This window comes from Daldinia childiae, assembly GCF_008694065.1.
Source record: "Daldinia childiae strain JS-1345 chromosome Unknown Scaffold3, whole genome shotgun sequence".
Classification (NCBI taxonomy): Eukaryota; Fungi; Ascomycota; class Sordariomycetes; order Xylariales; family Hypoxylaceae; genus Daldinia; species Daldinia childiae.
This window is the reverse complement of record NW_022984644.1, coordinates 5,193,684-5,215,406: the sequence shown is the minus strand read 5'-3', so window position 1 is coordinate 5,215,406 and position 21,723 is coordinate 5,193,684. Positions and strand designations below refer to the sequence as shown.

The following is a 21,723-nucleotide window of genomic DNA, read 5'->3' as shown; positions in this document are numbered from 1 at the left end:
AAGTGGCTTGACTAAAGTGAAGGCAGCCAAGCTTTTCCGTCCAGGCTTAGCATTGTAGCAGGTTAAGTGGATGAACAGATTCCAGAGTTCCCTTCAGGAAGAAGGATGTAAAAAGAAGCAAAAATCGGGAGTGGGGGAATGAAAACTTGAAGCAAGGGGAAAGTGTTAAGGAGAGGCGCTAAACCTAGATAACAGACCCGACGTACCTTACCTAAATGTGATAAATCGAAGATTACCTAAGGAGATCGTCAGGAACAAATTCCAATTTTGAAACAGACTCCGAATCCAATTGGTTGGCTGCATGCAACTTAGTCCCTGTCGCTTGTTTCATCTCGGAGCCATGCACGCCAACTCTATTTAACCATTCAATTCATCATTCTAATATACATACCTACCTATTCACTGCATGTGTTGGTAACCTCACCGCTCACTTATGTAATTTACTTAGGTATGTACCTAAATTAACAAGCCTTATTTTCGCCTTCTAAATAAAATAATATCTGAATTGACTATCTACCTTAGGTACATATAATATGCCTAACAACTTATGTTTGTGCTGGCGTGATAATCAAGGCCATAGCGGCATATCAGCTCCCTCACGCCAAGTGTTGTTAACCTCTTTTTAAGCACGTAACCGTATCGGCAATGTAACCGCCCTCTGTGCCACCATCGTTTTGCTACGCCATAGATCTAGCCCGTGAGGCGCCGATATTTCCAGCAAACGATTCACTTAGGTCTCTTTCAAGCGCGGAAGAATAGTAATGCATGCGTCTATCTAAGTCATCTAGAGCCCCAGCGTTTAAACCAAGTCTTCAGCTAAACTTAGGTACATACTTCGATGATATATTCGTGCAGCTCTCATTTTCTTACATCATACGGACATAGTGATGGGTATTATATATGATTTGTTCGTCTTATAAACTAAGGTCGAGTATTTTCTATTCAGATATCGGCGAAAGTCTACTAGCATCAAAAGACTTTCTATTCTATCTAAATAGCTTCGTAACCACGGTGCGGACACGTCTATGGTTTCTGCGACTGTGGTAGAGACTAAATCAATAGAGTTTGGTGGCTTAGGAAGAGTTCTTTTTTCTCCGGGTAACGATGCCTTTATACGACATGCCAGCCACGTATAGAATAATACCAGAGTTTCATCAGACTCGAAACATTCAATCGTAAACAGATCGCTCGACGTCGATCTAATAATTATAAAGCCAATCCTCTCTAGAATATAGTATCGCATCAGGCAACTGATCATTCATAAAGGTGTCGAACATAGCGTTATCGCTGTGACATGTAATTACGCAACCTAGCCCAGTAACAACTTTCAAAGTTGTTAGATCAGCGAGTATTCAAAGCATATTAAGGTACCTACCTAATTTATATATAAAATCACAAGCACGGATACGATCAAAGCGCGAATCGTGTGTTGTTAGCCGAAGTTTACTTTTACGTGTGTTCGTCTAACTAGTCCTTACTTCTAGGTAGGCTTATAATCTATGACCGTCTGATCATACAGCCTATTAGGAGTTCGGGCAGCTCTTCGAAGCAGTGTTCAATATCTGTCGACTCGCGCACATTTACGATCCTACAACAATTTCGCATAGAATCTCATATCCTTCCATCGCCAGGGACACAACTTAGACTCGGATCCACTCAGATTTCCTTTGAGACGTCATGCGGTTCCCAATATTCGCTCTCGCCCTTGCTATCTGCAAGGTAGCATCGTTGCCTCTCCAGGATCAAGATTCCGTAACCACCTTGCGAATCCTCGATGGGTCCGTCCCGGCTAGCGATGATAGCTCGTTATCGAGGCCTCATAGTAAGTCACAGCTCTCTTCCAATGCTAGATATTTGATTTTTGAGACTTGTTCAAGTATTCCATCCGCTAACATCTTATAGAACCACTCAATAAAAACGTTGAGAACATGCATGCCAAAAAATCGATTCATAGGCATGCATCCCATCACACAGCGCACACAGCACACAGGCACATGCCCAGGTGCGTCAATGCCATCATACCGAACGGGGTCGGCGAGACGTTAGCGGATGGTAAATCAACAGCTGCGGGAGTCGGGGATATTTCGACTGCCGCGCTCGCCATAGCCATCGCGGCTCTAGTCATCTAGCCATTCGAGGCGGTTGATCAGGACGAAGGGAAGCTCAGTTTGACGATTCGGCAAGCAGTTCTACCATGTCCATAACAGACAGGCCTAGCTCTTTCCTTTGTTGATATTTACAAATCCCAGTTAAAGACGCAATTGCTCAGCGGACGGCATGTATGATAGCCACGGCTGGTGTTGCAACTCTAATAGGTGAATTATTCGAGGGGAAATTATATCCCGCTGGTTGGTTCGTGAGGCTGCATCCAATATAGCTTGGTATAATGATACATTGCGGATCTTCCATTCTCGCCTAATATTGATGATATTAGTAGCTGGTGTGATATCTCAACGCCCGTGTTTATCTAGTTGATACTATGATATTTAGTGAGAGATTAATCACCTTTTGAATCCACTGGCCATACGGCAAGACATACTCAATGAGGCAAACCAGGTTGATAGCCTCGAAGGTTGAGTGGCGACCTCTTGCCATCGCGTACCCGTATATAAGACCGAGTTCGATATTAAGTGATTATATGCAATGCACCTGTCCCAACATTTCCAATGGAGGGTAAGATGCTAGGCAATAGTTGCAAGTAGATGCAGTCAGCAACATGTGGCAAGGGCCTTTCAGTTTAGGGCTGAGATGGTAGGGTCAGACGCATGGGAGCAGGGTCCTGCCGCCCTACCTGCCGCGTGGGTGAGACAATAAAGTCATCAGCATATCGTCGAGACCGCCGCTCCCGTCGTTCCCGCTGCTGCCTACGAGCTCAGGTATTCCTCGAGTATCATGTACAAGAACAAGAAATAATGACTCCCACCAGGCGGTGAAGACGAAGATAGAACACGGGAACACTTGGCTGCATTTGCAAGTTACATTCGGCGCAAGGTGGAATGTACGGGAACGAAAGAGATATTGGATATTAAACATTTCGATATTGGGTTCTTGGTGTTTCGACCCGGGAACTCCGAGTAGCCGGGTCCAGACGCCGGTAGGATCATGCGTCGTCGGATAGCTCGCGTTGTCGCGTCAACAGCAGGTCATACGCCCGGGGGTCGTCGCGATATCGGATTTGCTCCCGCGTTTCGGGGTCCGGGTCTATCTAGGTAGAGGTAATCGCGAACGTTGTTTACATAGAAGTGGAGAAGAAAAAATGGTTTACATCAAATACTACATTCTTGCGAAATCGCGACGCAGTCCTGAGCATGTCGCAGCTGATCCCGAATCCTTCCGTCCATTATAAATTGATAATGACCATTTTCTCTTTCGGGGTCGGAATGGACTCGGGGGTAATGCTAGTTCTGCCGTAGCTGAGGTAATTCGATCGATGTGCATCTAAGTAACCTAGGTACCTACCTACCTACCTTATGCAAGACTTTTAGCGCGGTCCCAGGGCTATGGTATAGGGACCTATCGGGCGAGCGGGAAATGATGTAATCTCGATCAGTAGGGAGTTTGGGGGGGTTTTTTTATGTGTCGTGCTGACAATTACTGGGTAGGCAGTATTACGAAATTAGCCAAGGTAAGGCTACCCCAAGGGAGAATATTCTTGCTGACTTCCATGCATGCATTAAATACATGTCCAGGGAAAGCGGGTGGGCACATGTAGGTACATGCGTTTTATGCGTTGCTGATGCATCGGCAACCACACCTTGGTATTAGATTAGATACCTAGGTAGTTACGGGATCCAATGGGAAGGAAGGAGATTCAATTCGTCTATCTTAGGTTAGGTACATTCAAATGCTATTTTCATCTATTTTCCAACCTCATCACCGAGTTTAGCTCATCAGCTCATCAGCTCATCAGTACCATGTTGAAACTTTTCCACCATGTTCCTTACCAACCCCCTTTTTTTAAGGTCGAGATTTAATGTCTTGTTGAATTTAGCTTCTAATTCTCAAAGTACCTCCCACGTTTCTCTATAATAGGCATATAAGGCTCGTGCACTATAAGGAGGCCCATAAGAATTATAAAAATATACCAGAGAACCTCCTCAAGCTTCCATCGGATCAGAAAAAACGAACTGTTCTATAATCTGTGCCTCGGCAGCAAGGCTAGAATCGTCAGGGGCCCATTTGCGTATTTTCGTAAGTACCATGTCCTGGATTGGTTGCATATGGGGGACATAAGTATGCAAAGCGGGTGAATTATCCGCCAACCATATCATAATTAGGCATGCTAGACAACTCTGTGAAATAGTCCATAGGTATGGAGAACGTTTGTCAATCATATCCACCGCATTGTAAAGGTAGGTGGCGCAAGAATCGATACAGGCCTCGCATTTTTCCAAGAAGACAGGGGACTCGCTGTATGGATCAGGACTTAGAGCCGAGGATCCCGCCGGGGACTGGGCTTCCTGCAGTCGGCAAACCATCTGAAGTAAGAACGGCTGATAAATTATGTGCCTCGCAGCGTAGTACCGAAGCCTGAGGACTCGGGCACGATCGTTTGGTAGTGGAAGAGTCCCTTTCAGAGGTCTTAGGTAGTCCGGTATAGAGATGTACCATTCCTCCAACTGTCTGTTAAGCTCAGTACTAAGAGCTAAAAGTTTCTGAAGACCTAGACTCTGCCATGCTTGGTTAGGACCCGTGAAACTAGTTTCTGCGAGTTCGGGACCATAAAGCGAGTTGTGTATACGGTTCAGGAGCCGACGGATGGCATGCTCGGCGATGAAATAAATAATATTCTCGTTATCGGAGGGGTCCGTATTATGTGGAAGCCGCATCCGGTCCCCCAAAGGCTCTATCCCGCTCCGAGGAACGTCAAGCTCGGCGATTCGATCACTAGATAACAGTGGTAAGTATAGAAGAAATAGTAGATTTGAGACCTATAGCTGTCCTACCATTCAACTGTAAAACACTGCCAAAATGTTCTTAATTCCGCTTCTTCGAAGACAGCACTCGACAAATTATGTTTCCGACTTCCGTAAGTTAGCACAGGCTATCATGGCCAATTAAAGGGGTATTTGTTACCTCTCAACAAGATTTAAAAATAATCGGGATGCGAACTGAGCCATTCTCCAACTGTGAAGGGGTCTTCCTAAATGAGAAAAATACGAAGCTGCGAGTAGTAAAGCCTGGCAGAGTCCTATGCCTGGTCGAAAATCCCAAACCAACTTATGTAGCATTATTCTCAGTGCCGGTTGGAAAAATTGAAGACCTAGCGCTTCATCATCCTCATAGTTACCCTCTCGGTCTAAACTTATCGTACCCAAAGCATAGACGCAAAAGCATATCGAAGTTCCAATATCTTCCATATCTCTTTCTTGAATAAGCTGATCCTGCCACGATTTGAAAACATTCGGCGTGAATAACGGATGGTGAGGGTGAACATTTTGGAAATAGTTTTCGGCTAACGCATTAAGACCGTCGAGGTCAAGAGATGGCCAGACTAGTGGGCTATCATAGAGACTCCCAAGTAGTCCTGGTAAGGGGAACTTCTCTTCGATTTCAAAGAAATATTCTCTTGGATAGTCTCCGAGTAGATCACGCACCTGGGGTAGCGAAAGGAGCGTGGTCGTCAGGGTAGCATGGCCTTTTGGGATTAAAAACTGCGGCGAATCTAAATGGGGGTCTATTCCAGCAGATGTGGAAGGCAAGTAGTCCGAGTGCTGTTGGTACGCGGTAGTATAATCGGCCTGGCTTGGAGGGTACGAAAGGGGGCTAGAACGAGTACTGAGCTGGTTAATCTGCTGGCTTTGGTGTTCGAGTAGCGATTCTATTCGGGCAAGTCGATCGATGACTGCGTTTGGACTCGAATCTTCCACTCTAAGACTTAGGGTCAGCATGGGCGCCGTCTTGAGCTAGAGAAATGTTAGAGAGAATACCTATCGAACGGTAGCTCCTTGTATACACAATCGGCATTTGAATCCCTGCAGGTAGAACACGGTTTCTTCCCATCGCACCTCCGCTTACGATGTCTGCTGTATGTTAGGTCGAAAGGGATTTGAATAGCCGGAGGGAGTAAGTACCTGCAGAAATCGCAAGCAAGGAGTGCGCCTGGTCCTCGGTAAGTTAATAGCCTAACGGTTTATCGGGGAATGAATGGGTAGCATACGCTTCCTTGTGTAATTCATGTGGCAAATCCGAGAAGCTGGCCAAGATGGAGATACCCCCTAAATTAACTCTTATCGTCCAGGTGAGGGTAAGCAATAACCAAGATAATAAGGTCCAACAAGCTCAGCGCGTAAGAGCGGCTGGCTCCGTTCAAATACCCTGTCCGAAGAGGCTGACTTCTGTTATAGTCGACCCAATAACTGGGAACGTAGTATAAAACCCTTGGGCCTTGCCGGGGGTGAAGACTGGATATTGGGTAGCTAATGTCACACTGTCACTCGTCAACTTCTTCATAACTAGGTAAGTAGCAACGAGTTTCTCTGACCGCCACGCAGGCGAACGCTAGACCAATTATGCTGATGTATAGTCGCTGATCCTGACCAACAAGAAGTTTCTATACCCAGATATTACCCAGATGTTGGAAGCACGGCACCTCAAAACATATCGGTCACTTCCGCAGGCGTAGCAGACGTATTATAGCAATCACGTAGGTAGAGACTTGCATAATAACTACTTGAGAAGGGCCGTATGTTATCGAAAGTGGTTAAGCCCCCCCCTTATGGGGCGAATGGAACGTTGGAAACCTATCCACTATACCTACGCCTCACCTTCGTCTTCCGAAGTTGACTAACTACTACCAGATCGTAATAATAAAAAGGTAGAACGGTCTTAACTACAGGTTAACACCATTGATGTCCCAAATAGGAAATTGGTGGTTACAAGAAGACTCATACTTGAATAGAGCTGGCAAGCTTACTTGAGCCATACGTCATTAAGGCTGAGTTAAGAGTATTATAAATACTGCAATGTTATGTTTTATAGGTTGTTATTTTTTTTTTTGTTAATCATCGAGGTAGGGCTGAATAGGGCGAAAAGTTACCCCTTGTGATGATTCTTAGGGTTTGGGGATAATATAGTACCTACCTCAATACTCAGTATAAGCGTGGCTGTGCTTTGTACACAGAAGTACTAAAGACCTAGAGACAAGGGTTATTTAAGTTTGACTGTTATGTTAGCGTATTTGAGACCAGCACTAAAAACGGCTAACAGCGGGGCGCGCGGGGGGTTCTAAGCAAAATTAAATAAAAATGCTGGGGGAAAGCATTTTCAAGACATTCTAAGCATAAAACGCAGGTTACTCCGAGTCCGCAAATATTAAAAATATTAAATGGATCAAGTGATCTATCAACGACGCATCTCCGGCCTATGCCTGACCTACCCTGCAAGTTTTTAATGCCGGGACTTGGACTAAAACACCGGACGGTTCTCGGTAGGTGGATCGGTATGAGCGTTTGACGTTGAATACAATCTTGGCCGGCTCTCCTGGTGCTTGTTTTTGGTAATCCTAGCTGGGGTGGGCTAGAATATTCATGTCCATTGGTTCGTCATATTCTGACATACATATCCCGTACCCTCGGGTACGCGACGATACTCTAATTCGAATTACGTGAAGGTATGGTAAAAGGTAATGATATATGCCGTGTGGATGAAAATGGATGTGAAGGTAGCCGAATTTGTACGTTCGTAATCAACAATCATGTGTCTACATGCAGGATAAAACACATTAGATCGCAAATGATTACCTATTAGATATACTATATACGTCAGTAATTACCTATTTTAGGTGCACGTAAAGAACAAGCTACTTGGGATAGGGCATTAAGAAAAAAGAGTCTCGAAAGTTCGGTAAGGAAGAAAGAATCAGTACCAGGTAATAGGATAAATGCTGTGTCAGCCGGATTAGCTAATTATATTATATCATGTTATGCCTGCATTTTATTCCTGCGGGTTTGCGGGTTAATATGTACATATCTGGGTAGCCTTTGGAAGTTACCTGTTTGATGCGGCTACTGCCCGATAACTGGGTTAGGTACCTGGTCACAAACACCGAACCCGGTCCACTTTTTCACAAATCTAATCCTTCCGAATTGTTCCTCCTATTGTAACCTACGATGTTTGGAATTGCAATCGCCGTAGATCCGGTATCATTCGGCATCGCTAACGCCGCGATTCGGGACGCCATATCTTTATTCAGCCGGCTGTCTACCTTGGGGACGTCGGAATAACGAACTCCGCTATCCTGATAGCCGACGATGCCGGAAGACCGATCCTGCTCCTATTTTATCTAGTATTTAAACTACCTACCTCATAACCCCCTCATATCCTTTCTCATAATCGTTTTTAGTGTTTCTTTCTTCTTCGAAATATATGGAACTATATACATTAGGTACTCATTTGGTGAGTTTTTATCTCTATTTCATCTAGCTAAACTTTCCTAGAGAATTTCCCTAAAGAACTACATACAATGTATGCTGTCGCCTTTGGCGTCTGGAGCTAGACATTAGAAATTAAACAGCATATTTGAATTATGCGAGCAAATTGAACCTCATATGATTACATCATATTCGTTGACTCTAAACTATTTCAATTCCGTATCCCCGTATGCTCCGGTTAGAAGCTTAGCCGTCTATGTTTGGCCGGCGTTACCGAGTTTCATTGTCCGGGCTATTTTGGGAATACCCAACGAAACAAAATGATACAACTTACTCATTCCTGTGGGTGGTATATCGATGACCAATATATCGGCTTCGGTAATGATATTGGTTCTCAACATAATCGGTTACGGCTATCGAAACCCTACCTACTCTCGCTCGGGAGGAACCCCTGAGTCTAAGCGATAGGGTGTCAGTACGATGGGCACGTTACAGTGGTATACTTGGGGTGACCGAAGAAGAGTCGCTAGGTTGACCCTAGTGGAAATATACTTGCGTCACTGACGGAACAGCCGCCCAGTGCCAAGTTCGTCATTAAGATTGGATATAGACATGGGACCTTTTTACGGGATGGCTGGACGTGTTCCCGATACCATTGAACAACCAAGACGTGGAATACCGGAACATGTTCCCCAAGTCTGCTGAGAATGGACGGAGCTAGCTAGTAGCTAGATGAACAAGGCGTTACTGGATTTCCAAGATGGCTATATAAAGCGATCGCTAACGAGCATTTTAGAAACACTTAGAGTCAGGATCGAGGCACGGTGAAAAGGGCAACCTCGTGGTACATTATCGACTAAAATACAGCGACTACTTCACTCTATCGGCATTGCTATTAACAGTGCTTCCTTTCTATCAAGTTCTCAGGTATCGTCTTAGCCGGTCTTACATCGACCCTCATACCCGCCATCCAATAATATGGCTTACTGGACTTCACCAAGCGGGAAGTGGCAGCTCACCTGTTTGACATTAACCAACTCTGGTATATACTGTTCACCGCTATGTTGCTAGTATAACGAGTAACATATGGCAGTCTCAATGGCACACTTTGGTTACGACCAGGTTGTTACTACCCGTGTTCTCCGTATCGTATTGATGGTTAGCTCACATCCAACTCAGGGGATCTTTGCTGGCGCCCTCATATCGGCAGATTTTATTAAGACTTTTCCAGAAACCAAGGATCCAGCTATCTCGGGTATTACATCCAGCTGTTTCTCGGTGGGTCATGACGCTTGACAATGCTAATCACGAATGCTGACCATTGCATGAGCTCGGTGCTTTCTTCGGCTGCCTCGCATCATTTCTATTTGGTGATAGGCTGGGAAGGAAGAAGTCCGTATATGTTGGGCTCGCGGTCAACGTTATTGGAGTAGTTCTGCAGATTGCAGCTTACCATTTGCCGCAGATGATCGTTGGCCGCATCATCAATGGTTTTGGCAGTAGGTTGACCCCTGGAGACTTAAGAGCTCTCCACTCTTAGCTCGCCCATCTGCTCGAGAATCTGCTTAAAATTCTATCCCGTTACATACGGCCCCATCTAGTCACTTGCCGTTCCGTGTATGCTAACCCCTTAGTCCAGTGGGGATCACCTCTTCAACTTGCCCTGTATTCGTTGCGGAGGCCTCGCCAACCAATATTAGGGGTAAGCTTGTGGTGCTAGGCTCGTTGTGCATCACAGCGGGATTCTGTGTAGCAAATTGGATGAGTTACGCTTTATTTGATAGCAGTGGAGCATTTCAATGGCGGTTCCCCTTAGCTTTCCAGCTCGTATACCCAGCTGTTGTAGTAACATTTCTGCCGCTTACCGTTGAGTCACCACGATGGCTATTACTACGAGGAAGATTCGAGGAGGCTCGAGTAGCTCTCGCTCAACTCCGAGGATTATTACATAACCTTGATGATAAGAATTTGAAGGATGACCTTAGTTCTATTCAGAGTGCCCTTGAGAAAGAACGCGAGGCTCGTGTGCCTCTGATGGATGCTATACTAGGCCGAGATCCACTACAAAATGCTCGCCGTTTGGTGCTGAGGCAAGTCGCCTTATAGGTATACCGGGCTAATCCGCCATGATGCTGACCCTTTAAAGCTGCGGGACGCAGCTAATGCAACAGTTCAGCGGCGTTAATGCCTTGGGCTACTACCTTCCCACTCTCTTGATCGAGTCGGTAGGAGTTTCTAGTTCATATGCAAGATTGTTGGCCGGAGCAAATGCCAGCCTATACTTGGGTGCGGCTTTTCTATGTCTGGTTCTAGTCGACCTGGTCGGAAGACGCAAGTAAGGCCCATACTCCACATCTTTCTCTGCCTTACCGGCAAATAGTAATGCTTATGGTTCCATAGACTTATGATGTATGGTTCTATTACGACTGGATCTTGCTATTTCGTTGCCTCTATGACATTGAGAGAGGCTACTCTTCATCCGGAAAACAAGTCCGATCTTGGCAAAGTAACGGTGGCTATGTTCTTTCTTTACTATTTCTGCTATGGTACTAGCTTTGCTAAGGTCCCTTGGGTTTATAATTCTGAAATCAACAGCCTCGGGTGGCGGACAAGGGGAGCTGCCGCCGCCACCGCAACGAATTGGTTAAGCGGTTTCGCCATAGTACAGTTCACAAAGGTCGGTGTGGATAACCTTGGATGGAGGTTCTACCTTCGTAAGGACTCGTCTCTATCAGACACTATGTCGGGGTCTAACCTTGTGCACTGAATAGTCTTTGCGGTATTCTGCTGGTCATACTTACCTATTGTATTCCTCTTCTATCCAGAGACCTCCCTTCGAACACTCGAAGATATGGACGAGATATTCGAGCGCCATAGAGGCCCATTCGTGTTCAGGGACAAAGCCCTTACCCAACGGAACCGCCCGCAAGAATTTACAGAGGCCGAACAGAGGCGCATCACCGAAACCTCCCCTCTTGCTGAGGCATTTCGAAGTGTTTAAATCATATCACGCCGTCTAATATTCACCACGGACGCTAGCGTACTACCGCTGATGAATGGTTTTAATATACCGTATAATTCTTCGTACGTGGGCGATTCGCTTCTGCCCTATGATGCTATGTCTTGGACATAGTATCCGCTTAAACAAAGAGACGAGTGGGCTTAAATTAGGTTCACGATGGAAGTAACTATATGCTTGAACAATCCCCGTTGTATCTTTTCAATAGATCTCCAGCCTTAAGCATCGTCTATCTCTTCAGTCGGCACAACGACACATCGACACATCCAGTACGAACGGAGCAGCATAGGGAATTTTTACAACTGTCATTATCTCCTGAAATACGATTTTCACACATTTATAAACCCGAATAGCCCGGATAGCTAGGAATTAAATTTACGCCACGGATATATGAGACTCTTCTCTTAACCTACCTATGTATTTCTAGTTTCTTCAATTACATATAGCCTACTTCAGATGAGGTCAGATAGTGTCACACGAACTGACTGCTTGCACGGCCATCACCTAAGCCTGCTATTTAGCCTACTCGAAATATTGGCTCATAAGCTATGAATTACAATTCCTTGTATCTCCCGTTTACCTTTGCTGGGAATATGTCCAATTATGCATAGATGATACTGAGTACCTAGGTTAGATACTTGGGAGTATTGGTTCGCATCCTAGGCGTTATACACGTCGTAAAGGAATACACTCTGTATGAATACTGAATGTGTCCCAATATCTGATATATAGTACTTCTCTCTAGGTTATTATAGTTCTAGCGAACCAGTAGCCAGATTGATTCCACTTTAGTATAACCCAAGGTGGTTCGGTAAGTGGCAGGTGCCGGTTCGATCTACTCAAGGCTCTGACCTCTTGTGGATTTCCGTGTTGGGTCTATTCCAGCAGCCCCTGATGAACTGTGATCACACTCTGTCATAATAGTACATACAATAGTTCACAAATGGACAAACCCGTAACTTTCCCCAATTTGAAACCGTCTTTCCGAACGCCAACAATCCTTGATCGATTGTGAATGCATCTCTTCTTACACTGTATTCTGTCAATACATAATCAAGATTAGACCTCGCCGAAGTCATTCGCCTTGCTGGATACGAGGAGACCGACGATCAAACCGAAGAGACCTAGGACGGAACTGAAGATTTCGATGACGAGAATCTTGACGAAACTGATAGCCTTTGTTAGCATTACTATATGGCCGAGGGGAATGGAGCTGAGGCATACAGAGAAGGATCCGCAGCATCTGCTAGAGCAGCTCCACTGCCGTTGATGCCAACAGCAACACCACAAACCAGGTTACATCCTCCTACCGTTATGCCAGCCCAGAACAAGGCGAAACCGGTGTAGTAACTGTTGGGGTCAAAGACTTCGTCGGGGCTTGCGTAGTTGACCTTGGAGGAGAATACGATGGCCATGATGACACCGTAGATGGCAACAACTTCGCAGAAGATGATGGAGATCAAGTTCTTGGTTCGGATTCGAGGGGCCTTAACACCACCACCGAGGATGGAAGAACCCGTGATGAAGATACCCCTGAATACTTGTTAATCGTGATACGTTCGATTGGGATGATAGCTTGAGCTGGGGGGCGTGTCATACCATGCTGCGCCGACGACTGATAGACCAATGCAAAGCGCAATACCTAAATCCGCCCATACGTACGGCGATACTGTTTCGAGGAAAGCTCCGACCTAGAAGATAATTAGGATATGGTGTAATTAATTATTGCGTATTATCGAGACGAACATTAAATGATTCACCGCTACCGGTAAAGAGCATGTCTACAAACAATCAGCCTCTCGATCTCAATCTCGATCTCACGTACGCTCTTGAGCGCGAATGTTTCACATACACAATCCAACAATTGTTATGAAAGAGGAGAGTCCTCCAGCGCCGTATGTTAGAGCGCCCATATTTATAGAATTCGGATGGGAGTAATTGTTTGGTAATTCCGGGGTAGTTTTGGATAGATGTTGTCGACACAGCTCAGGGGAGCTAATGAATGTTAAGGAAAGTCGCGATTGACGTTTATTAGTAGGCTGACTTTCTACAAGCTTGGAGAGCTTTGGGGGTTGCAGCCGCGCAGCCCGTTGTTACCATCCCTGGAAAGCGTTAGGTGGATCCCGGCCCGATCTAGTTCCGACTTTTAGACTTTAAATGCAATTAAAAGTCTAAATATATCTTTATTCAAGTAACAGTAATATTACGTGATCAATTATCACCCCGCCTTATGTTGAAGTAAATGAGTCAATTCGATGGAGGGGCATTTGAATTTCGAAAGCTTCAAAAAATTCATATCCAAACCGAACCCCTCCATTAATTACTTGACGCCAAAATCCTAGTTACTTCTCAACACCGTATTTCTCTGCGACCCTGTCTTAGTTACAGCTGGGTAAAAAACCATCAAGCTGTCACTGCTTCGCGTTATTCGCCCTCTTTCACGAGGCATCTTTTCCCGAACATTTACCATGGCCGCCCTTAATTCCCAGAAGCTTACTCCTACCGAGGAGACTGAGGTTCAACAATGGATCACCACTTCGGAACGGCTAAGGAGCTCGCCATCGGATACATCAATCCTTGAGAAGCTTAACTCTCACCTGACCTCCCGAACTACTCTTCTCGGCACTAAGCCCTCTAAGGCTGACATCGCTATCTACGAGTCCCTGGCTCCTACCGTCAAGTCGTGGACCCCTGAGCAGCGAACCGGCGAACAAGGTCACCCTCATATCCTCCGCCACCTCGACTTTGTCCAGAACTCGGGCGTCTTTGGCCTGAATGTCAACGATACGGACAAGATCAAGGTTGATCTTGACGAGGTCCTTTATGTCAAGCCGCCCGTCGACGCCAAGGCTGAGAAGGAGCGCTTAAAGAAGGAGAAGGCTGCCGCTGCTGCTGCTGCCGCCGGTGGTGATGGCGGGGTTGCTGCGACGTTAGTTGACCGAACGAAGGCAGCGGCTGAGGCTGTCAAGGATGCAGCCGTTGAAGCTGGTAGCAAGGCTGCAGCCGCAGTGGGCGTTGCCACCGAGAAGCCCAAGAAGGAGAAGAAGGAGAAGGCTCCCAAACCCCAAAAGGCTCCGGCCGTTACTACGCCCCCGTCGCCCCATCTAATCGATCTCCGAGTGGGTCACATTCTGAAGGCTATCAAGCACCCGGAAGCCGACAGTCTGTTTGTTTCTACGATTGCCATGGGCGACAAGCCCGGCACCGAGGATACCACCGAGTACGAAGGCCAGGTCTGCAGGACTGTCTGCTCCGGGCTGAACGGTCTGATTCCTCTAGAAGAGATGCAAAACCGCAAGGTTGTCGTAGTCGCCAATCTGAAGCCCGTCAAGATGCGGGGAATTAAGTCATGCGCTATGGTCCTAGCCGCGTCACCGAAGTTGAAGGAGGGCGAGGTAGATGATCACAAGGGACCCGTTGAGTTAGTCACTCCACCTCCCGATGCGAAGACCGGTGAGCGCGTGTGCTTTGACGGATGGAGGGGCGAGCCTGAGGGTGTTCTCAACCCCAAGAAGAAGGTCTGGGAGACATTCCAGCCCGGATTTACTACAACGGATAGCTTAGAAGTTGCTTTCGACGGTCACCTAGTTAAGGAGGCGGGTAAAGAAGAAATTGGAAAGCTGACTACGGCTAGTGGAGGTGTATGCACAGTCCCAAGTTTAAAGGGGGCTACAGTACGATAATCGCGAAACTTACACAGTGGTCTAGAAATCAAAAATTAAGCTGTATTGAAGAGCTACAGGCTACATTGCTTTTACCCTCAGTTCCTTCGATCTAAACCTAGATCTTCCTCTCATACATACTAATTCTCAAGAGAACCGGGCGTGTTCCACGGCGGGGTCTCGATCGTCACAGATGTAATAGTAGGTGTACCAGCACATCCGGTCGTGTAAGTGATCCATTCAGTTGGGATAGGGCAAGGATCGCAAGTGGGACACGCGCCATTTGCTACATACGATGTTGACGTCGTCGGGCAGCAGTCCGTAGAGCATGGCACGGTAACGCTTGAGACCTTGATGTAGAGCGGGCAGACTACATCTGTTGGCCTGGATGGGCATGATAAGGTAGGGCAAGTAGCTGGGCATGTAATCAGTAACTTGCATGTTCAATGCTAGTGTGCAAGGAGAGACTTACAGGACTGGATAGTTCTGGTGTAAGTGTAGCATTCGTGAGTCTTGACCCAAGCAGTAGTATGCTCAAAGTCGTCCATCGTAGTTGAACAGTGTCCGGGGATCGTCGGGCTGGGTACTTCTGCTACAGGGGATGCTACTGCTACATTGCTGTGATGTCTTATGTTAACATATGTTGTTGTGTCAAGGTAGATGTTATGAGTAGACGGTGACTTACCAGAGAGCCAGCAGGGCAGCGGCTCCGGAGATGAGAGCTCGAGGTGAGAACAACATTGTTGAGATGTGATTATGTAGATGAATTTTACTTGATGAACTTGGTTTAAGTGAATCAATCTTATGATATTGTTGATGAAAGGAGGAGTCGAGCTTCTCTTTTTATACCTAATACGATATGCGTGTACGTACATAGGTAGGTATATAGTATACAACCATAAACACGAGCCTCGACGTCACTCCCTTCTCCTATCCGTTGCCAAGAGGAATAAGAAGAAGAAAAGAAAAAAAAAAGCAAATCACAAGATCAAACCAGCCAAGGAGGCTTGGGAGGGGGGCTGACATAAAAGGGAGTAGGACTCCGTTCGTCCCTTCCGTTTTCCTCGCTATTTCTCGAATGAGAAAGCTGGGGTCGGTGTACATACTTCATCTCGCGTCGCACGGGGAGATCCTGCTTTCCTGCTACCGTGGTTCGCCCCTTTTATGTAAGTATACATTAAGGTATACATATATGTATGCATCATACATTTATTTATGTAAGTTATGTATTATATACGCCTACCTACATAATATAATGTAGGTATCCTTGCCGGCACCCGGGTCAACAATACATTAACAAACGCGAAAGAAGGATAACTAGAAGAAGAAAAAAAAGAAAAAAGAAGAAAGAGAATCGTTGCTAAAAGGGGAATAATTCTACGATGGCTGAACCGCCTCACCTCAGCCCTACCTCGTATGAGCTCACCGCATCTCGGACCGGTCTAAAGCATCAGCGAATGAGATGCGGGGATAGCTACGTCTAGGCTACCGTATCCAGCTCTCCTCATTTCTTGGTCCGCATATCGACCAGCCGAGCGAACCGAGAGGAGATAGATCTCAAGACGGTCACACACTGACACCTATGTATATAGAAGTGAGCGCATAGTCACAACACTCGTTCTCCTTTCCCCGCAAAACTACTTCATACATCATACGTTAGGTACCTACCTATCTTTTACATATGTAGGTATATACATATTAAATGCGACTCATCTAAAAATATATCTAACCTTAAGTACCTTAAGTAACCCCGGATATTAAAACCTAGCTTCCTTCCGGCATTCTAGAATCCCGCCGCGAAGATCCTATAGGTTGGTCTAGGGCCTCGCTCACCTCGTAGCTGCAATGTGATAAATAGCCTCAATATTCTCTCACCTCTCTGGTGTTACACTGCGTCCCTTACTGAGATCCGGATAGGAGAAAGACTGGCTGCTGACTTCATTTAGGTCTTGTGTTTGGGAGTACACAGTAGCCTATCAATTCGTATTATCAACGATACTAGATTTGATGGATAAGCTCTGCATATATGTAGAAGGGGAGGGGTTTTAGTCTTGCTATGATCGTAAGACATGGGTATACTCACGCGAATAGAAAGTCTTGACAATATCCAATATTCTCGGATTGACTGCTACTAAATTTGTACACTATTGGAGTGGATGACTCTCGCTTTGTTCCCATCCGTCCCTAATTTGTTCCATAGTCCATTCTCCAAGACTACCTCCTCCCGTGTACTATACAGATTGATACAGGAGCCTCTCCATATACAATATAATGCCTCTAATGTTCCTAATCATCCGCCATGCGCCACTAAGCACTTTTTTTATCACCAAACGCCGTATGATGCATTCGCTCATAATATAATAAACATGATCATAACCCCATCGACCTTCTAGCCATTGTAAACCCTCGGGCTCCTTGCCGAGCTCAACTAAGCCCACCCAAGCTCACGAGAAGAAGTACTGACTATCCCTAAGCCGTGAGACATCGAAATCGCCCTGAGAATACTAATTAGCCTTATGCCCATCTACTAAATTATATGCTGGAATAACTAACCTTTTTAGGGACCTCGGGGAAAACAAGCGGAAGCCACACGTTAATCATTGCAGGTTTAGCCTTAGCCTTGGCCTTGGCTGCTTTTTGGTTGCTTCCGTTGAGCTCTAATTCGAAACGGCTGATGTTTACCCCAGCCAGTAGTTGTTCCATCGCCTCTTTCGTCGGAGAATTCGTGTCTAAATTCATGTCCGATTCGGTAGTTTTATTAACATTGGCCTTGACGGGTTCTGAAGCTAATGGTAAATCGTCCTCGTCGTTTTCGTCGACTGTTCGCATTGTGTTGGCTAGTATCTCGTTTACATCGGGAATGTCGCCTAATGTCATGCCTTCCATGTCTTCCGCGCTGGACAAGGGTTGGGGGGCCGACAACTCTTCAAAGATGCTGGCAGGCGTCTGCATCTCTTGACCTTTCTTGACCTCCTCAGGGTCTGGAGATGCTAACAATCGTATTCTCTCTCGCTCTTCGAGAAGTTCATCTTTCAAATTCAATCTCTTCTCCTTGCGAAGTGCAACTATCAATTTGCCAAGCTTGCTACCTCGTTCGACCTTAGATAGATAGAGAGAACCTTTATATCGGGCCTCAAATTCGGATGCAAGACGCCCGATGACATCTTCGCTATGTATACGAATGAAACTGTCCCGAAGCACATCGTTCATAACGTCAACATCAGAAGCGTGTGTCCAGAAGGAATCGTGTACAGCCGCAAACGAGAGACCACGCTCATCACACTGTAATGCTGAGAGGAGCATGTGGCTAGCGTCTAAAGAATGGATGAAGTTGGGGGGGAAAGCCTGCAATTGCTTCCGTCGATTGACGGGATCCGAACGCTCGGGAACCTGCAGGGTAAGATCCTGCATCGAGGTATTGATCACACGAGTTCCATTTTTGCGGTATGGTTGGACAATAGGCATGCGGAGGGGGGTCGTCCAGACGACTGTCGATCTGAACTGACTGAGAACCTCGTCGGTAGTGCTCTTCGGTTTTGGCGTCTTCGCCCTACCTGTTGTCTTAGGCGCTGGTGCTTCTCCACTGGCAATTCGATCCATCTGCTCTGGGGTAAGCGCGCGACAGACTCTGCCCGCGCACTCTCCGAGCCAGTATTGAATATCATGAGCTCCGCGAAACATAGTAGACAGAGCCCCAAACACTTTCGTAGCGACGTAAGAAGCGAGAAGACTTACCGGTATGCCTGTTTCTTGTCGGATATTAGGATAAGCCGCCTCGAGTTGTTTTTGTACTTGAGCTTTGGCGCCAACAAAGGTAACACCGTATACATTGGTCATGACAGTTTGCTTCACCACTTTTCTTGTTATTTTGCCATCAACCGCCTTCGCGATGATATTCTCAGACTCTTGTAAATCCTTCGCGATTCCTTCCTTTACTAGGTCGGCTACTGCAGAATACACATCTGCGGGGCGGTCTCCGGGTTCTAGATTCACTTGTTGGGCACCCCAAATATCACCACCGAGAGCCGCATAATGCTGCAGTCCGTTGCATGTGCCATCTTGGTGAACTGGGAGGTGTGACACGAATTTAGTAGGATCAGGAGACTCGAGAGCTGCCTTCAGTTCAAAGGAAGTCGCCAGGCATTGCCATGCATCCTCGGCCTGGAGCCACCACCGGTTCCCTGTTAGAGGGTTGGCGACGGAATCGTATATATCGGCAAGGTGATCGGTCACGAACTCTTCTCGTTCCTTCAAGCTCGCCTTATCGTAGCCAAAAACATTTGCTAGGTGGATCTTAAGCCATCGCAACCCATTCTCACCAAGCTCTTTCCCCTTGGCAAAACGAAGCAAGCCTCGAACATGGTCTGCGCCCATATGGTTGAGATATGTTGGGATCGGATAAGCTCGGCCCCGGAAATCCATGTTATGCGGGAAATAAAAGGTCTGGTCTTTGAAAGCCCTGGCAATTTCAAGTTGGAAATTCATGAAGCAACGCTCGGAGTGTAGACCTGACTTTTCGTTCTCTACGGCTTTCACGGCATTCAGCCATTCACGCCGCTGTAGAGGATCATCAGATGCTTCTGGTTCTGGGGGTATGGGAATTTGGGGATCCAATGGAGGAATGTTCGCTATCGGGTTGCCACTGTTCCACGCTTCAAGCATTACATCGAAGACAGGTCTGTTAATTCGCCATCCTGTTCGACCAAGAACATCCAAACCTTTGCTAACCTGCTCCATGTCTCCCCTCTGCACGGCTGCTTCGGTATACACCCTTTGGTCCTTCTCGCCGTTCTTAATTCGTACAAGATGAGCAGGATACTCAATGAAGCCCCCTTTGTCGAATTTTGTCCAGGGTTCCGGTTCAACAAGCATAGGTAGGTGCCTAGCAAGGAAATCCGCAGGAGGCTCTCGCTTCATAATTTCAACTAAGAATTTGTTCGGCATGACTAGCCCAATCTTCCTTCCTTTTCTGTTTATCGTAGTATGAGCCATAGCGGGTTGCCGTTGGCTAACGAGAGTCTTGGTTTCGGGGTGCTCCCGGACCACATTCATTTTTGCAGTATCTATCAAAGCAGATAGTAGAACAACGCCGACTTTGGTTTTAATTAATGTAGGCCACGACTTAACCTCGAAGGAAGGTGTTCCTACATCATTAGATTCCGTCTCAGAATGGGTTGTGTCGGCCGTCTCGGTCGGTGGCTGAGCTGTCGATGAGCTTGCTTCACCGTTCTGCTTCAACTTTAGTCTGGTATTCCGGGCTTTATCTTTACGCTTAGCTTCCTCTATGCGTTTCTGCCGTATTATATGTCTAATATCCTCCTCTACTGCCTTGGAGACATGGCTGAGTAAAGTAGATAGCTGAATACCCCCGTCGACACCTACAGATGACATGGCATTTAAGACGCTTATAATTGTGACGGCCGCCAGCCTCGTCGGTGTTGATTGCCCTAGGAACGGGCCATATACGCAGCGATCCTGATCCGCATCATTCTTTCTTTCGCGGGTTTCTGACTCTTCAAATAGCGAGAATTCCTCCTCTAGCTTGCTTTCTAGAGCACATTGCCATTCATATAGCTGGGAATTCAAGGCGCTCGTAGACAATGATGTGTTCAAGCCCATTTTCATGAGAGCCTGATTTTCTTCTCTCCATCGGTTGATAGCAGCATCAACACAATCATGCTCTAGCCGAGCCTGAATTTCCCGGCGCTCTGCGTACGTCAGCTTCGAGAGATCCCGTCCCTCGACCTTGGAAAAGAAAGACAAGACGCCACGTAATGATTTGAGGCCTAATCCTTTTTGAGGTACGGCTAAAACTTCGGGCGTATCTTTCATCTCCGATTTCATCTCAGAAAGGTTTACCGGTTCAGCTAAGTTGACTTCCGTGTCTAACGACTGTGATTCCCCGTCTTCTAGTGAAGGCGCCCAATCTTCCAGAAGATCAGAAGCGGGCTGATAAATGCTGGCTATGATGCCGACGTCTTGCTGGGTCAAAATATCCTCTTCCGATAAGACTTGGTATATAGCGTCCCCAGGCATCAGATCCATGTACCGGGCCACAAGCCGTTCTAGTCGTGGTCCTTGGGTCGATAAGAGCGAAATCTTCAACATGCAAGCAACGGTCTCGGGTGTTTGAGGAATATTTTTGCCTCTAATATTTAACTCGTACCATTTATGTAAAGACTGAGCCCATTCAGAGTCTGGTTGTTCAAAAGCTTTGTCAATGGCTGCGCGAAGGTATTGGTTGTGAAGCTCAGTCAGAGCAGAACGCTGTAGTGTGCCGCCGTCACTAAGGCGAGTAATGACAAGAGCCGCTCTATCTAGCTTGCCGACCTGTAAGCACGCATCGAAAACTGAAATCATCTCATCGACACCACCAGGTATGCCATGGCTATTAATCCTGGAGCGAGGAAAAGGATCCTCTGCGGGTTTGATGAGCAATGGCGAAGAAGGGTCGAAGGGTCGTATATCGTATAAACGAGGAGGAAATGGTTGATACATGTAATTTTTAGGGAGTTGGTCGTAAGGAATTCCATCTTTTTGTAAAGGGTCGCTTATAGCCGTAGCCAAAGACCTCTGGAAGATTGACCCATGAGCGTCCTGCGAGCTCTTTCTCCTCCTCGGTAACAATTCGACTCGGGTAGTTAAAAGTCTACGACTCGACGTATGGAAG

At 46.5% G+C, this 21,723-nt stretch overlaps 4 protein-coding genes across 4 annotated transcripts; 1 reads left to right on the top strand and 3 right to left on the bottom strand.

The window, feature by feature from the left end:
• Positions 1–12,450: 12,450 nt before the first annotated feature.
• GL218_04133 (putative V-type proton ATPase 20 kDa proteolipid subunit) lies at positions 12,451–13,304 on the bottom strand (the record flags this gene model as incomplete). The annotated part of the gene is made up of 5 exons (XM_033580717.1): positions 12,451–12,559; positions 12,616–12,924; positions 12,991–13,082; positions 13,138–13,172; positions 13,244–13,304. 5 exons carry the CDS (start codon positions 13,302–13,304, stop codon positions 12,451–12,453), a joined length of 606 nt encoding a protein of 201 aa, XP_033437035.1.
• Positions 13,305–13,859: 555 nt separating this feature from the next.
• GL218_04132 (tRNA-aminoacylation cofactor ARC1) lies at positions 13,860–15,074 on the top strand (the record flags this gene model as incomplete). The annotated part of the gene is made up of 1 exon (XM_033580716.1): positions 13,860–15,074. The coding sequence occupies one exon, from the start codon at positions 13,860–13,862 to the stop codon at positions 15,072–15,074; it is 1,215 nt and encodes a 404-aa protein (XP_033437034.1).
• A 119-nt stretch (positions 15,075–15,193) lies between these two features.
• Positions 15,194–15,794, bottom strand: GL218_04131 (uncharacterized protein; the record flags this gene model as incomplete). Its single annotated transcript, XM_033580715.1, has 3 exons — positions 15,194–15,468; positions 15,526–15,671; positions 15,739–15,794. 3 exons carry the CDS (start codon positions 15,792–15,794, stop codon positions 15,194–15,196), a joined length of 477 nt encoding a protein of 158 aa, XP_033437033.1.
• A 1,703-nt stretch (positions 15,795–17,497) lies between these two features.
• GL218_04130 (DNA-directed RNA polymerase, mitochondrial) lies at positions 17,498–21,551 on the bottom strand (the record flags this gene model as incomplete). Its single annotated transcript, XM_033580714.1, has 2 exons — positions 17,498–17,548; positions 17,607–21,551. 2 exons carry the CDS (start codon positions 21,549–21,551, stop codon positions 17,498–17,500), a joined length of 3,996 nt encoding a protein of 1,331 aa, XP_033437032.1.
• Between the last annotated feature and the right edge of the window lie 172 nt (positions 21,552–21,723).